The sequence below is a fragment of the Drosophila sulfurigaster genome, chromosome 3 (genome assembly GCF_023558435.1).
Source record: "Drosophila sulfurigaster albostrigata strain 15112-1811.04 chromosome 3, ASM2355843v2, whole genome shotgun sequence".
Taxonomy (NCBI): Eukaryota; Metazoa; Arthropoda; class Insecta; order Diptera; family Drosophilidae; genus Drosophila; species Drosophila sulfurigaster.
This window is the reverse complement of record NC_084883.1, coordinates 24,107,529-24,125,946: the sequence shown is the minus strand read 5'-3', so window position 1 is coordinate 24,125,946 and position 18,418 is coordinate 24,107,529. Positions and strand designations below refer to the sequence as shown.

Genomic DNA, 18,418 nt, shown 5'->3' with positions numbered 1-18,418 from the left:
ACACACACACACTCACACAGATAACAGTTATTGGTCAGCTTGTTAGCAATTTGGAATGCACTAATTGCCAAGTTTGTGTCTTGAATCTTTTGTTATTGCTTGCAACGGATCTGCATGGGCCGATAACCTTGCTTAATATGCGACTCCGATACGCCATATCTATGCACGTAAATCGTGCATACGCCGTGGTGGCCCCTGCTACCCACCGAGATGTGCCACCGAGGCGAAAGCTAAGCTAGGAAAACCTAACGCCACTGTTACTCTTGCTGGTGACATCAACATCAACATCGACATCGACATCAGCATGGCAAAATTCCAATTGATGTATGTGCGCTCGCACTTCTTCTTCGGCTTTAACAGTGACTTAACAGTTTTGCAAGCCGCTGTTAACTAGTTGGCACCGCTCAGTAGCTCTTAACCGCAACGCGTCGCTGTAAACCGTTTCAGTTGAGATTCAAACGCGCACGCGTGCGGACGTTGCGAGTGCTTACACACACACACAAATACACACACAACGTATACAGAGAAAGCATATGAAACAGGAATATCGGTGCTCCCAAAAAAAAAAAACCGAATCAGTAGCAGAAGTAGAAGCCGAAATAGAAATGTTTACCATTTAAGCGTCTCGCGCGCGACTCATAAAAATACTCGCACGTCGTGCTCTCTTGCAACGGCACGCTCTCGCTGTCGCTCTCTCTCTCTGCTTACTCTTTGGAATTCTCTCGCTCTCTCGTGCTAAAGTGAAAGTTTTGCCACACAAAAGTGGCAAAGGTCCGTTATCTTCTTGGCCAGCGCTTGGCAAACGGGCAACGCTGACAATCAGACACACGCGGAGCGTTCAGTTGACCGGACGCATGGCGCTTGTTCAAATTTCGCATCGCATTCGCATTGTGCAACTGTAAATTCGCCGATGTACGCCGTTTATAAACATAACAAACCAATACTAAATGTATAATTTAGTGTGTGCGGTTAACAGTTAGAGTTATTTAAATTGTGTGTGTTCGACTGTTCGAGTTCGAGTGTTGTGGTGTTTATTTCGGTATTGTTTCAATTCGTTTCAAATTTTTATCAAATCGTGCATGCGACGCGCGTTCGTTGTCTAAGTCTTTTGGTTTTTGCCTAGCGGTACATTTAGTCAAGAAGTCGAGCGTGCGGCACGGAAGTTACAATTTCTTACAATTACAACATCCAAACATCACACTCATTTCGCACTGGCTTCGCTCAAACCCTAACTGAAACTTGTCGACCGTCAGTCTAGCCGGAGTGCCAAGTGTCCCAGTGTCCAGCCAGCGAGCAAGCGATCAGACCGACCAACCGACAGACCAAACACGACCGCAAACATGTTTAAGTGGGTTATGCCGGCGTCGCGTAGAATCGCGACGATAGCGACGACGACACAACTGGCAACTGCAACAGCAATAGCAACAAGAACATCATCAGCAACAGCAGCAACAGCAGCAGCAACCACAACAAGAGGAACGACAATAACAAAGCGTCAACTACTTTCCAACGCTTTAACAACTTTAATAATAATAGGCGCATTATTTGTGCAGACAACAAGTGGATTTAGATCATCAATTGAATCGAATGGCGGTAAGTGTCGAAGACAATTTCGTATTGAATGGCAAAGAAAGTAGTCGCGACTGCTGGAACGAACAATAATAGAAGCTGTAAGAATTATGAACAGAATGAAAATCAATTTGGCAAATTGCAAGCTCATGTTGCGGCTCGTTCTCATTGACAAATCGAATCGTGTCACTTGACACTTTGATGCCACTGCGAGTGAAAGCCCCTCTGGCAGCCAACCAACAACATTAAAGCAGCAGCAGTCGCAACATTGATGATGCTATTGACAATGGCCAAAGTCAAAACCAAAAGCAAAAAAAAAAAAAAAAACACATAAACTGTGCCTTTGTGTCAATAAATGAACAGAGGCCAACAATTCCACATGAAAAACTTTGGCACAGAAAATGACTTTCCACACACAAATACACTCACACATTCACACACACACACACACACAGACACACTCAAACAGTGAGACAGATAAACGAGAAGCGCAACGCACTTGGCAATTATTTGGTTCATTTTATGCCACATTACGAGCACACACATTTTGTATTTGCCATTTTTACCTTTTTGCAACAACAACAACAACAACCATCACAACAAAGCAGTCGAGTAAGAGCTACAGATGAGCACATGAGTAGACTCATCTGTCCGTCTGCCTATTCACACACACACACACACACATTCACAGAGTTTTATATACTTTCTTATGACAGTTTTTTAGCTTGTGTATTTGGCTTTCTGCAAACGCCGCTTCCTCTGTCGCTTTCGTGTTAATTGTTGCCGATTTAAAAAGTGAAACAAATTTCTAATGTGTCAGGTTATTAGCTGCTATCGAAGGCACTGGCACACTTATTGTGCTGTGTGCCCAATACTTCAATCGAGTTCAGCAACAAGCCAAAAGACTTAAGCTACAAACTTTAATGCGAAAAAAGGCTCAAGCGGATAATGGCAAAGAAAATAAATATTTGTCACATGCAATTCATAAAAACAGAGCGAGAAATATAAAATATTGAATAAACTTTGTTTTAATGATTATGTATTCAATATAAATAAATGAAAATACCTTCAATGTTATATTAAATAACTGTTGTTTAGAAAGAAAATTTCCAGATCTCAAATAAAATTAAAATTTATGAAATACAAAGTCAGAGTGAATTAAATGACTTTAATATTTTCTTAAATCTATTATAAAAACTATATTAAAAGTAATTATAAACAAGTTTAGTTTGAATACTTTTGAACGAAAGTCCAATCAACAGTTCAATTAAGTTGCTAAGGTATTATTTCGTATAAGTTCAATTGAATGCAGGTTGTTAAACTCTTTCATAAGAGTTGAGCTGAGTCGAAGGTTCACGGCCCTTTCGGTTGGTCTGCAATTGGACTTTATTTATGCAGCTTACACAGTGAAAACCTCTTGCCAAACACACACAGACACACACATAGATGTAGACACATTCACACAATCAAATCATCAAATCATTGAACAAACACTTTTATAGGTTGGCTCAGGTAAAAAAGAGAGAAAAATCAGTGCTTCCGTTTTGCGGACAACGTTGCTGCGTCAGAGGCAGCAATCGCTGTGGCTGTGGCAGTGGCAGTGGCAGTTGCAGCAGCAGAGTTAGAGTCAGCAAATGCCAATCATGCACCCAATGTATCATTAATAATACTAGCTGCATGTGAGTGTGTGTGTGATCGACGTCTAAGCAGAAAAACAATTTTCAATTTCTATTCAATTTTTATTTGTACACCAAACGAAACGAAATGAATAAAAAAAAAAGAAAGAAAAATCCCGCGGCGGCCACTGTCCTAGCTGCCAGCGCGTGCGAAATGAAAATGTCTTGGCCAGTAGCCACAATAACAACAACAACAACAATAGCCAGCTTTTGTTGTACAGGTTCTGATCGAAGAGCGTGTGCCAGTTAGCGTCTATGCACTTGTCGGTCCGCAGTTGACGTTGAGTTTGCGGTAATTTGCGACTCACTCCAGTCGACTTCATTCGACTCGACTTGACTCGACTCGACTCGACTTCGCCTTGGGGAAGGAAGCTGATGTTGCCGCTGAGTGTGGCTGCAACTGCGACTGTGGTTGTTGCCATGTTGCTGCAGTTGTGTTGCTGCTGGCAGCAGTCAGTCAGTTGTTCAGTTGCTCAGTTGCTCAGCTGCTCGGTTAGTCAGTCCAGTCAGTCAATTTTCAGTGTCTTTGGCATCGATATAATTTCGAGATCACGTTTTTACCGCTGTCCGGTCAAATGCTCCACATTAAGCCGAGTCGTCTGCGTCTGCGTCTTCGCCTCTGTCTCTGTCTCTGGCGTCTTTGGTCGCAGTTTCGGTCTTGGCAAATTATTGTGCTTAAAAAGCAATTCATAAGTCAGTTTTGTTTGCGTTTTAGGCGCTTTGGCTAATTGCTTAACTGTTGTTGCCCTGACACTTGATCGGTTTGCTTCAACTTATGCAAATTACGTATACGCAACGGTGTTTCATTTCATTTCATATTTCGCTGCATGCAATTAATGTGAAAGCGACATTTCTGACTTTCTTCCACAATTTTATTTTGGGTGGCGAGGCAAGGGCAGCAGAGAGAGGGAAGGGGGCAAAGCGGACTGCTGGTTTGCCTCAAATTTTCCCACAGACGTTTACCACATCATAAAACTTAACTCAATCGCATTAAAACTGTGACACATCATCAACATCAAGTGCCACCGAGAAGAGCATTTCACCCAGTGCACACACAGACACATAAACACACATAGATAAAGACAGACACGATCATAGCCATAAACTTGTACTCGTATATCAGATGACGGCAATTGAGCTGCACTTCCTACGCCACAAAGAGCAACTCGGAACTATTAGTGCATAGCTCAAAACGCTTGTGAATGAGAGTCGTGAGTGTAGTGTGAGTGTGTGTGAGTGTGTACTCACACTCATACCCGTTTGTTATTTGCTATTTAGTTTATCTTTTAAGCTCATCAGCATTGCTCAAGTGCTGCTTGTCTTGGCCAACGTTTCCTTTTATCGACAGAGCAGTTACAAATTATCGACTTGTCAACACTTCCAAAACCAACTCCAACTCCAAGACGCAGACAAAGTCACAGTTGGAGAAGCGAGTCGTGGAGTTGTGTCTTTGTTATGGATTCGTCTAACAGGAAATACATAGCAAACGTCAAATTTGTTTTGACATGTTTGGCGGTGAAAGTGAAATTCTCTCTCTCTCAGCTGCCGATTGGCTGCTGCCGTCTTTTGTGAATGTTATATGTGTTGCCGAGGGGAAGTGTTGGAACTTGTGTTTGTCGCCGCTTCCGTTGAATGACTCCACACATTCTAAAGGCCTTTTGTTTTCGCAATAAAATCTGCATACGCATTTAAATGCTTGCCTTTCCATGTGCAGTGATTAAAGTCGCTTTTGTTTCCTCTGAGATTCTGCACTCTTCTTCCTTTCCATAGTGTTCATGTGGTTTTAGTTATCGATCGGACTATTGCCAAAATGATGTCATTTATTTCGGGCCGACAACTTTCACTGCTCCGTTCACACACTCAATTTAACGACTGCGTTTGTTCATCATGCATATTTGATTTGATGTTGAACGATTTGTTTTTCTTCTGCTTTTTTTTGTTGCCAAATTTCAAATTTTCAAATGTTCCCACAAATGTGTATCAATAATACTTAGTCACTAAACAAACGAGTAGCTAAACTTTTCACTTAGCTGAAACGCGTTCATTGTGCGGAAAAACAATATCACAAACGAAATAGAATAATAACAATCATTTACATACAAAACAATGCAAAGTTCTTATCATGCTCGAGTCAAACTGAAATCGAGTGACCTGGCAAAAAAAAAAAAAAAAAACCCCACTGAAGTATCATAATAAGAATAGCAGTAATAATAAAAGAAGTAGTAGTAGTAGTAGTAAGAGTCGCAATGAAAACAAAACGGAATAATGTACTTACATACGATTTATGAACAATAAAGAAGAAGAGCACAGCGAGCAGACAAGAAACGACACGAAACGAAACTGGCGCAAAGCTAAAAGCTGAACCACACACACATTCCCATTCTGTCCATGGTGTGACTGTGTGTGTGTGTGTGCGTGTGTGTGTGGGGCCTCTTTTGGTGTCGCTGTGCAACCTGTTCACGCTGGACGCACTCGACTCGCAGTTGACACTGTGATTACCTTTCTTATTGCGGACAGCTGAAAGCAAACACACACGCACCACACGCTGAAAAGCCACACGGAGATGGGCACGTGAGAGTCACACAGAAAATTCAAATTGGATTTTTAACCACGTTAACACACCAGAAGTTCACTGCGTGAATATAATAACACAATATTTATTAATTTACACAAATCAATCAGAAATGCAAAAGCAAACTCAAAGAATGTCGATTATCGAAGCGAGTAAATCGATTAAAAAGCGTTACAGACTTTAAGAATATCGATAGACGATTCGATTAGCTGTTCATGTCAATTAAATTGCTTGCACTTCATTTAATTAAGCACACACTCGTTAATATAATAATAACTAATAGAAGAATGTGCATTAATGCAATTTAATATACCGTACGCTTAGGAATGTGGACATTCTTTATTGCGTTTAAATTTGTGTTAATCATTGCGATAGCAACCAGTTGCCACTGGAAAGTGCTAAGCATATCGATGACAGCGTCGTGACACGATAAGCCTTTGTAGCATCTCTGATACGCCCGTTGTCCGCCAGTTATTTTCAGGTTTGCAGTACGAAAAAGAAAAATAACAACAGACGGTTTCCCATTAGAATTGCACGCGTATAATATATACAATCGTATAAATATACAAACATATATGAATGTGTCTGTGTGTGTGTACACACTGGCTGGAGCACTTGCACATTCACTGTTACATTACCGGTCTTTTCGGTCGCCGCATTTTTTATTTGGGTCACTGTTACAATTTTTACACTGCCATCGACGTTGACGAGGAGAGCAGCCCAGGTTGAGGAGGAGGAGACAACGGCGACTGCTTGACTGGCGATCGGTGTTCCGATTTCGATTCAGATTCGGATGCTGTGCCAATTCGAGGAGCGACGAGCGACACCCGACCCACAGTCGGTGCCAAATCAAATGGGGCGGTCTGAAATGCGAGCAGCAGCTGCAAATATGTTGCAAATACACATGAGTGTGTGTGAGTATGTGCGTGCATATGTGGCACACAGAGCTAGAGCTCATTTTGTGACTTTCAAATGCAATTTTATGTAATTCAAGGCGCTGTCTTCCCGTGTGTAGCATGTGTTTGCGTGCAAATCGGTTATATGGTGCATGCCACAGTCCAATTCACCCAGAGCTTGACTACTAGTGCATGGCAGCCAGAGTTATGTTTAATGTTACTGCAGTTGCAATTGCTGCTCCGACTTACTGTTAAACAATTCAATTACATACATTGTGATTAATAGAAATGTTTTGTTCCGGCTCAGCTGCCACAAATTGTTGCAGTCTATTTGCTGCATCTGCATCTGCATTTGACCCTGGCCCTGGCCTGGCCCTATTAGACAATTGATAATCATCTTCGCTGGATATAATCGAAATCTTTCCCTTTCTTTTGCCTGATAGTTGTGTCTCAAGGGTCAAGCTTACTCGATTTATTACACAAAATGTCGACGAACAAAATAATACTTAATAAGAAAAAAAAACAACTTTCATTTTCCATCACGCAAAACGGAAAACTTCTTGCGTGACACCGCAGAATGGTGTGGAAAGAGATGCGAGCTTGTAATCTTAAGATGGGAGTTGGAAGATTGAAGACTGAAGACTGCAGATTAAAGATGATGGCAAACATGGCGCACAGTCGCACGTAAAGCCCATTAAAATTAATAAATACATAAAAAGAGTCTCGTAAAACAACAGCAACAAATCACAAAACAAATTCAATTTAACTAGCACGAAAACAACAACTCTCGCTTTAGCTTACTCCAACGATTGTGGTTGTCGTTGTTTGTTTGTTTTGTTGTTGTTGTCATAATTAGTTGTAGCCCAAATCAAGCGATAGCTGTAAACAGTTTTCCTTTTGTCCATGAAAAGTGAAATTAACCCAAGATTAAGATGAATGTGGAAGTTGTTTTTTAATGTTAATTTTGTGAAAAGTGACAAATTCATTTTTCTTCTTTCTTTTCTTCTAAGCGCACATCTCTTTTTTTTTTGTTGATGTGTGGGGAAATTAATTTCGCAAAAAAAGTTTTGTGTGTATTTATTCGTTTCTAATTATAGATAAACTATAATTATATCTATTGGTTCTCGGGCAATTAAGCTACTTATGGTGTCCATAAATGTAGTCCAAGAACATTTAAACACTTTCACAAAGCAATCAGAGCAAAAAACGTTAAATACCAAATTGGCCAGAAGCGCAGCAATAATTTATAGGCCTGTTATATTAAAACCGATCTCTAGCCAACTCAGAAGCTATTAAACTAGCATGTTTGCATATACTTCCACAGTATCTATTCTTATACACCTTTAATTCTCTTTAGTTTTTTCTTGTTTTTATTTTTTTTTTTTGCAGCTTTGAGCTAATTGATCGATAATAATTTTCCATTTTACCGTTAAAGCGCCTCGTTTGTTTACATTCTTTGGAGCTCGACACGTTGCGTCTCTATCTCCGTCTCCTTCTCCGTCACTGTCTTGATCTCGGCATTTCAACCGGCATCTGGCGCTCTTTGTCTTCCTCTCGGAGAAGATGCTTGGCAAGAAAACAAGTTCTACGAATCCGATCTGCTCTGTAGCGTGCAGCATATTTCATGATTTAATTAATTTTCATCTGTGTGCGAGTGTGTGTGTGTGTGTGTAAATTTCACTGCATGCGATGTAAATGAAACGCAGTCGATAACTGTTTCATGTCGGGGCCAAAAAGAATTTCCAATACATGCTTCCAATCGAAATTGTTGCTGCAACAAGGGCTCCAGTGACATACTGTTGTTGTTGTCTGTTGCGGTTCTTTCTTTTTGGCAACAATTAATGTTTATGGTCAAGAAGTGGTCAAAAGAACAACCTGTTATCTCACTTTGTAGTGGCTTCTTTGTTTTCTTATAATTCTTTATACTCTTGCTGAAAGTATTTCGATGTTGCGAGCAATTGAAGAACGAATTTAAAAATTTTGATCAAATTAAATAATAGTTGATAGTTCATTACATTACAAAAAATAGAGACCATGACTATAAAAAAAAACAGGTTAATTTAGTCAAAAGAAATTGTATTATTTCACAAAGTCTTAGTCAGCCTAGGTTATGAATAAATATGGTTGCGAAATATCCAAATTTTTTTTCAATTTGTTGCTCTTCCATTTCTGTACGATAAGCACCGAAAAATTTTGGAAATGCGGCGCAAAAATTATTCAGGCGTTTGACACACTTTCGTTCCCCCCAAAGTCTGGGTCTGAGTCAAGTCTAGAGAGTTTGGAGAGCAACACACAAGAGAGCTAATGTGTGAGTGTGTGTGGAAGCCGGCTTTTGGCTTGCGCTCAGTTGTTGCTCTTGACGTTGTCGCTGTTGTTGTTGTTGTTGTTGTTGCGATGCTGTAACCTATTTTGCATGCCACTTGGCGATTATTACGATACATTGACTTGAATTTCTTGTTGCAACCAATTAGGGTCAGAGGCATAAGCGTTAATAACCCTCTAAGATAAGTTGCCCCAATCGCGCGCAGCGACAACCACAAAATAAATCAGAAATCACAAATCAGATATAAGATATAAGAGTCACGCATTCTCGGTTACGACTTTGTGGCAGGTGTGCCCCAAAAAATAACTAATGCTCATGCAGCGACGCGTATAAACATTCTTTGCATATTTAATGGAGAGTACCGAAACGACGTTCGAGTTTTTGCTTTATGATTTTCTCGGGTGTTTTATGGCATTCTCTTCAACTTTGAAGAGCATTGTGAAGGTCACAACTTGTAGAATGGGAGACGTTATGCTGTTAAAGAAGCTGTGAAATAACCACGATATCTTTTATCATACTCAAATTTCGTAATAGAACAGAACAGAGAACTTCTAGATTCTAACGGAATTGAAATTCGATCTGAATAACTAATAAATAAATGTATTTAATAGTTTGAATTCAATATTATCATAATGATATCATTTAAAAACGAATTCAATTCAACTTAAATACAACATTAAAGTTAACCATTGATTATAGTATTTAGTTGTTCTCAGTAACATTAACTAAGCTAGAGGCAACCCTTTGTTGGCTTCAAATCAAACAAAATGAAGTTAAATAGCATAATTATCGCACTCACAAGCCTCACAACACCCAGCACCATAATTATGTTAGCTAAACAATAGAAGCGCTGTTAAATGGCAATGTTAAGTTAACAGAATGTTTGCTGAACTGAGCAACCAACTTGATGTCTTGTCTGACGTGTCTGCCTGCGGCCTTTTCTCATGCCTCCTCTCTTTGGCATCGTTTTGTGGGTTTACTATTTTTTAACGATTGTCGGAAGAATACTTCAACGCACTTGAGTGTCTAATCATAAAATGCGAAATGTCTGCAAATAATAAAGCCACAAAAAGTAATATTAATAATAGACAAAAAACGAAAAGAAGCAGAAGTAAAACCAGCGCCACTGAGCAGAAAAACGAAATCGTTTGAAAAATTACGAATAACAATAACACAGAAAAAAAAGCAAACAGAAAAAATGAAATTAAATGAAATAAAAAGGCAAACAAAACACTATCACTTTTCTCAATTATGTGAGTTTTTTGCGGTGTTGAGATGTTGAAGTCCACGGCCGAGTTGGAGTCGCAGTTGAAGTTGGGGCTACGTACTGGACATTCTAATTGGAGTTTTAGCGCTGCGCGTTGATAACTTATTCACTTTTCTCGCTCTGTTTACTTTCACTTGACTCCAGCTCTGAGACGTGCCCAGCATGAAGGAGCAGGCTTTTTTTTCGAAGTATTTTTTTTTCGTTTTTTCTTCTCGCCTTACTTTACAGTTTGTGTTTTTTTTGGCTTTTTTATGAGTCAGGCTGTAACTGTAAGTTAATGTTAGCTTTCTTGCAATTTCATTTTCGTTATCGCTTGATTTATATTTAATTAGCAAGTTAATTGTTAATTGATTGCGACTACAACTCTTCATTTATTTATGGGGTCTTAGAATCTAGCACTCGTCTTCCGTATTGAGAATTTCGGGCTATGCTCCAATTTGGGGTAAACATTGACACACTCTTCAGGTAAATTCGGAATGGGAGCAGCCACAAGTTGAGGTGTTAATTGTTTGCCTAAACTCGAGTCAAATGCCAGTCTCAATTGAATCCCTTGCTGGCTTGTCTAATTGCAGCACGAAATCAATGAGCGTCACTTGAAGCCAAATGTCAAGTGAGATGCGATTGTAGTTTTTGTAATGAGAAAAGTTTCTTAGCTCATTTGCCAAATCAGGCGAAATAAAAAGTCCCCAAAAATGCAATCAAACTGCATTTAACCTAAACGAAAAAGTTTGGGGGAGAAAAAACTAGGTAAAAAGGCAGCGTTGAACTTTGACATTGCAGCACTTTCACTTGCCACTTGCTGCTGCTGTTGCTGCCTTTCGAAGTGGCACGTTTAAGTAGTTGCCGACGACGATGACGACGACGAGTCGCTTGCAGAACGACAAACGTTTCTCATGTTAATTGAGTTTATTGTTTTTGTTGTTTTCTTGCTTCATAATTAGCAGTGCAAAATGTAATTAAAATACTTTTCGTCAAGTGCATAAAGAGGAAGCACAAATATTTAACAAACCAACAAATTGTCACTTTCATTTCAAGAATTTCGAACGCACACAACAAGATTTTCACTGGCTAATCCAATTATGTACAGTTGCCTGGCTTTGATTTTGACAGACAACTTAATTAATCGGTCTAAGCCTCAGGCATAACAATATACTTAATTGAACTCTACTATTTGGCTAAACGGAAGTTAGTACTAAACTAATTACGGAAAGCTTTCATCTTTTGGCAAATGAAAGCACACAAATCTAAATAATTAGAGAATAATTTGCAACACATCACAAAATTGAGTTTGAAATTATTTGAACTTGTGAAATTATTATCGAAAGATTTGTAGTTAGCAGTGAAAAGTCACACCAACAAATCACACCAGTAATATAGGCTTATTTACAAAGCTGGTTTGCACACTCGCCATACTTTTATTTTATTAACAAGTACGAATCTTATTAGCAGAAGAATTTTAATTGCGAAACGTCGAAAGCGGTTTTCAAATATTTATAAAATGTCTATTGCAATTATTTCTTTTTTGCTTTTCACAAGTCACAACTAACTGGATGCTGTTGCCTTTCTCTTCATTTTGCAGGTGGACGTAAATTGTTTGGTGGCTATCGCATTACCCCGAAGCATTGTCGCGCCACCAAAACGCTGCCCAGCTCCGATCCTCGATCAAATGGACCCACCATCTGCATGTTCAATCATGAGTGCGCACAGCGAGGCGGTGAAGTGGTGGGCGCCTGTATGGATGGCTTTTTGTTCGGTGCCTGCTGTCAGATTCCGCAGACGCATGAATTGGCCAGCACCTTGATCAATGATGCGCAGAATGCTTACTTCCAGCAACATCAGCAGCAGCAGCAACAACAGAAACTGCAACAGGCAGCGCAGTCCTCCTACGAGAACTACGGCGAGCAGCAACAGCAGCTGCAGCAACAGAAGCCGCAACAGCAACAGTATGACCAACAGCAACACAAGCCACAACAGCAGCCGCAGCAGCAATATGGTCAACAGCAGGAGGATGAGCAACAGCAACCACAGCAGCAATATGGTCAACAGCAGGAGGATGAGCAACAGCAACCACAGCAGCAATATGGACAGCAGCAAGAGCAACAACAGCCTCAACAGCAGTACGATGAAGAGCCTCAGCAATATGCTCAGCAACAGCAGCAAAAGAAACCTCAACAGCAACCACAGCAGCAATATGATCAACAGACGTCGCAACAACAGTACGATCAACCATCGTCACAACAGCAATACGATCAGCATCAAGAAGAAGCACAACAAATTAGCGATGAGCAGCCAGCACAGAACATCTACGATCAGCAGAACTTGGACAAGGTCTATCAGCAATTGAGCAGCACGACCAGCATTGGGCAGCACAGTGTGCAGCCAGTTGTCGAGGATGAGGTGAGCTTCTCTAGCGGCTCCACCGAAGCAACAAATTCGCAATCAGCCAGCGTCGAGTTCGAACAGGATGCCGAGCTGCAAGTGAACAATGATGCGGCCAACTTTAATGAGGTCAAGGTAACGGAACAACCACCAGCAATTCACGTCAACAAGCACTCTGTGAAGATCAACACGTTCTCATCGCCGCCTGGCAATGATGACTTCGTGATGCAAGTGCTAGCGACGTTGCCACCTGAGCACAATGATGATATTGTGACCTTCACCACAGAGGTGCCCACTAAGATCTCCGGCAGCACCTTGGATCACAGTTCAGAGTCCAATTCGTTTGAAGAGACGCCAGCCACAAAGGCACCAGCTACCACAGCTGCGCCCACGACAGCCAAGCCAAAACCTCAGCCGAAGCCACAACCCAAACCTCAGCCCAAGCCACAACAGCAGAAGCCTCAATCGAAGCCACAGGCCAAGCCAACGATTCCAGCAAAGCCAATGCCACAATTGGCCGAGACCATGAAGCGCCCCGTGCAGCAGATCAAGGCAAAGCCAAAGCCTGCCGCGCCATCGAATATGCATCATCACAATCATCTTATACTGGATGGCGGCGAGTTCACGCACAGCGACATTACACATCCTGGTGCAGATGCTGATCTTGTCGAGGACTTGCAGTTCTCCACCGGCTACGGACCCCAACCAGTCTATGTGCAGCCACCTCAGCAACAACTATCATCGCAGAGCTACACTTCCTCCTCCAGTAGCAGCAGCAGCAGCACTCAGCCTACAGCTGCCACGGAAGATAAATATATTCTGGTGCCCACCTACAACAATGAGAAGCGTCCCAATCCAGTTGCCAGTCAGAGCAATCCCACCACAGTCTCCTCGATCACCACGCATGTGGACTCCATTGAATCGATCATTCTGCAACTGAGCAACAGCAGCCATGGTCCCAGCTACAATGTGGTAAGCCAGCAGACGCCTTCCTATGGCTATGCACCGCAGACGGATCACAGCGAGACAACAGCTGCAGCCACAGCACAACCCGATGGCTACTATCAGCAGAGTCAGGATGAAGGTGTTAAGTCGCCAGAGCAGGATTATGCCTACACCACGAGCCCTAACTATGAGACCAGCTACGACAAGGTGTCCGATGAGCAGGATGTTTCCGCCACCGGCAGCCAGTCTGCAGAGTTGCCAACACCACGTCCCACATACAGCGAGGATCAATCCTCAGTGCTGGATGAGCACACAATGCCCGCCACTGGCTACAATGATGCAGCGATCCCCTCGGGCCCACAGACCTCGGAGTTCAACAAAATGCCCGTCATGGGCATCGCTTACCCAGTAGACATGGCATATCTAGAGAGTGAGTCGGGTCAGGCTGAGCTCTCTGGCTATGGTCAACTGAGCAGCGGTTCCCAGGAGGCCAACACTGAAGTCAGCTATCAAAAGATTACAAACACCTACACGGAGCCACCGCAACCCTCGCCTGCCTATGTGCGACCCTCGACAGCAGCTAATCGCCCTGTTGCCTCGTACATTGGCATGGTGACAATGCAGCACTACAACGATCCGCTGCCCGCCGAAGTGTCCGTTTCGTCTCACACCACCAAGGTGCAAGAGCAATACGATGCCAGCTCCGATGGCTATCAACAGACGGAGAAGTTGTCCATTGCAAGTCCAGCACCCACATCCAGTTACATTGCCAGCACCACAACAACACAGGCACAGCGTCCTCAATACGATGCAGTGGACAGTTCTTCCACACGTCCTGTTCTGATCACCGCCAGCCCCAAGCCGCGTCCCAAGCCCAGCAGCAAACGTCCGCCTACAAAGAAGACTCCTCCGGCACAGCCCAGCAATAACTACAATCAGCCACAGTTTAGCGAGCAGAACACTAGAAGACCCGCTTATGACGCTGAGGAATCTCCTGTGACACACATACAGATCAAACAGCCATTGGGCAACTACAACGCGGAACAGGTGACACAACCAGCGGACACGGGTTACCCACAATCCCAGTCACCAGCTGCCAGTTATGATCAGCCAGCGGCAGCCCCTACTGTCAGCTATGATCAGCCATCTTCGCCAGCCGCCAGCTACGATCAGTCGGTGTCTCCAGCTCTTGACTACGCCCAGCCAACTATCAGCTATGACCAACCAGCTCCTGCACCAGCTCCAGTACCCGCTCCAGCGCCAGCAGCAGAGAAACTCGGCTATAATGAGCAACCTGTCGCCAGCTCGCCAACACGCAAACCCGTCTCATCCAAGCCGATTTCCACCAGCTATGTCACGGGTCCAACTACACCACGTCCGCCTGCTACTGTCGACTATCACTACGACAAGGTGCCACCACTATTCATGGCCGACGACAAGCTGGATGCCTTCATACAGAGCACAGCTGAGAACATCTTAGGCTCTACGCCAGGCAACTATCAGCCTCCTTTGTATGCCACCGCCTCGACACCCATTCACATCCAGCAACCCACGAGCAATTATGGTGGTCACAAGAAGCCAGGTTTCGTTCAGATCACACCTAAACCCACTGCCATCAATCTGGTGAGCTCCAATTCATGGATCAATAACAACGAAAACAACAACAACAAGGTGGCTGCCACCACAAACTCTTACATCTATGGCCCAAGTGTGACCCGTCGTCCGGTTAGCACACCAGCTGTGGTGAGCTCCAATGACTTTGAAGATCCGGGATACTTTGGCATGCCAATTGCCGGCGCGGGCAGCAGTCCAGTTCACGTGGCCTTTACACAATCGACAACCGAAACATTGTTCGGACTTCCCTCTGATGATAAGCCCGCTTTCCCTGGCTACTATGGTCCCACACCCACCTATCCGGCATTCTCGGTGCCCGGCGAAAAGGTGGGCCAACAAGTGAACGAAGAGACCTACACGTCACCCAATGACTTCGTTAACTTCCCACCGGTGCGCAACCCCAATCTGAATATGTCTGCCGCCTCGAGCGCTGTGACCAGCGATCTGGAGCTGTCTACGCCTGCATTTGTTGAGGATGTGGTGCTGAAGGATAAGATGCATACGCTCGTCCACAAATTGGTTGCCTCGTTGCAGGGCAACTTTGAGGCTTTGGCTGACATGATCGACGAGACCAACAATACCGCAACCACCTATGCCGCCGGCCCCGTTGGCGGTGCCACAACGAATGTTAACCGCAAGACCACTCGGAAGCCAGTGCGTGTTGCAACCACAGCAAAGCCCAAGGCCACGACTAAGAAACCCGTGACACGTGTCTCCACCAAGGCGCCTAACAAAAAGACTTCTGCAGTCAGCACGACTCGCAAACCGGTGACACGTCGAACCACTATACCGAGCACCACAACGCGTCGTCCCAGCTCGAAGAAACCCACCAAACGCATTGGCAGCACTGTGAAAACCACTGCACGTCCAGCGAATGATGAAATCGTAGACGAGGAGGATGAAGAGGATGTGAACCCAAGTCCCCATGAGAATGAAATCGATCAGGGATCCACGCTCAGCTCGTATGGTGGTGCCAATGGACGCAAGATACGTAAGTATTGAGTGATTGAAGCAAATGGACATGAAGCATAGACCCCAAGCCAACTGTCTCTATCACTCTCTATCTCACTCTCTCTCTCTTTCTTGTTTTCTCTCTCTTGTTCCTAATAATCGCATTCACATTATAACCCCAATCGATCCACTGTTTGCTAATCCGCATCCATAACTCCTGCAATCATCCGAAAATCATTCCAAAATATTTAGCTCGTCGACGCAAACGGCCTGCTCACAGGCATCGTCATCATTGAAAAGCCATCCTAAGCCCCAAGTCACACAGCTAGTTGTAGTACCCCACCATCTCCTAGTTCCTCCCCAAGTTCCTAGTAGTCCAAGCACCTTGCCTGATCCATTATGCATTCCCCAATATTGCAATTCTATGTTTCCTCTTTGTAACTCTCTTACTCGCTTTAACTGTATCTCACTAGCTGTCAGTTTCGGCAGCTAGCTTGCTTACTCGCTTATTTTGTGCTCTCTCTTTATTTCTCTATGCCCGTCTCGCTCTCACTCTCCCACGCTCTATCTCACTCTCTGTTTCACTCACACTCTCTCGCTCTGTGAACACTCCCTACTCCTAACCTCACATTTCACTCCCCATCAACAGAATGCGGCGTTCGTCCACATGTCAAGTCCGGACGTATTGTCGGCGGCAAAGGCTCCACATTCGGCGCCTTTCCCTGGCAGGTTCTCGTCCGTGAGTCCACCTGGTTGGGACTCTTCACCAAGAACAAATGTGGCGGCGTTTTAATTACTAGTCGCTACGTCATCACCGCCGCTCATTGTCAGCCTGGGTAAGTTCTTTAAACCATCGAAGTTAAATCATTTGCTAATAATTTGTGCCTCTATACAGCTTCTTGGCGTCTTTGGTTGCCGTCATGGGTGAGTTTGACATCTCTGGCGATCTGGAGAGCAAACGTCCCGTCACAAAGAATGTCAAGCGCGTCATTGTGCATCGCCAATACGATCCGGCAACGTTCGAGAATGATCTGGCGCTGCTTGAAATGGACAGCCCCGTGCAATTCGATACGCACATAGGTAAGTTCCTTAATCACCATGAAAAACGCTTAATTTAACTCTTTTAATCTACACTTGCAGTGCCAATTTGCATGCCCAGCGATTTGGCTGATTTCACTGGACGCATGGCCACGGTCACAGGCTGGGGTCGACTCAAGTATGGTGGCGGTGTGCCCTCGGTTCTTCAGGAGGTTCAGGTGCGTGTTGCCAACTGGGAAATGCCCGCATTCCCAACTTGACTACAGTCATTTGTACGATTAAAAACTTTTTAATTGCTTTCTCACACGCTACAGGTGCCAATTATCGAGAACAGCGTTTGCCAGGAGATGTTCCACACCGCTGGGCACAACAAAAAGATCCTTAACTCCTTCCTGTGCGCCGGCTATGCCAATGGGCAGAAGGACTCTTGCGAGGTAAGTTACAATTATTGAACAGTTGCACTCATGCAAAACACCTAATCAATCAATCAATGTCCCTTTTTTTTGCAGGGCGACAGCGGTGGTCCTTTGGTGTTGCAACGTCCTGATGGTCGTTACGAGTTGGCTGGCACCGTTTCCCATGGCATCAAGTGTGCGGCGCCATACCTCCCGGGCGTCTATATGCGTACGACATTCTACAAGCCTTGGCTGCGCAGCATAACGGGCGTTAAATAGGCCACGCCCACTTGGTCAAGGCGCAACAGGCGAACTGTAAATAGAAGTAGTAGAGTTAGAAACTAGCAGAAAACAAAGTTGAAACAACTTTCATATATTTTGTAATTCGAACGTCGCATTCTCGACTCTGACCCCTTCATGCACAATCATCCCCCCTCAATTCCCCCCACATACACTGTCATTAGCTTAATTGGAAAAGTGTAGCAGCAGTAGGAAAAGCAAAACAAAAAACAAAACAAGAAAAAAGAAAAATACTCGTGAAACATGAGCAGGACACAAATTGAGTGCCATCTACAGTTTTGCATGCCACTCAAGTGACTGTCAAACTGCAAGCGCACAATTTGTGTTGCCTACTTTGCGGCGAGTACTTTTATTCATTTTAGCAGCGCGTGTCTAACAGAGTAGTCTGAATGTGTTTAATAATTACAAATTAAACTAATTTATTGAGCCTAATACGCAATAATAGCTTAAGACATAACATATTTATTTGTACGCTAAGTCTATTTATTTATTT

At 43.5% G+C, this 18,418-nt stretch overlaps 1 protein-coding gene across 2 annotated transcripts; it reads left to right on the top strand.

Annotated features, from left to right (window-relative positions):
• Positions 1–480: 480 nt before the first annotated feature.
• On the top strand, positions 481–18,156 carry LOC133841075 (serine protease filzig). 2 transcript variants are annotated; one of them, XM_062273344.1, is made up of 7 exons: positions 499–1,593; positions 11,883–16,232; positions 16,842–17,028; positions 17,088–17,272; positions 17,333–17,448; positions 17,545–17,664; positions 17,740–18,156. In XM_062273344.1, exons 1-7 carry the CDS (start codon positions 1,341–1,343, stop codon positions 17,902–17,904), a joined length of 5,376 nt encoding a protein of 1,791 aa, XP_062129328.1. In that variant the 5' UTR covers positions 499–1,340; the 3' UTR covers positions 17,905–18,156. The 2 variants fall into 2 exon arrangements, with proteins under 2 accessions (XP_062129329.1, XP_062129328.1); XM_062273345.1 differs by lacking the exons at positions 17,088–17,272; positions 17,333–17,448; positions 17,545–17,664; positions 17,740–18,156 and having other exon boundaries at positions 481–1,593; positions 16,445–16,894.
• Positions 18,157–18,418: the final 262 nt, after the last annotated feature.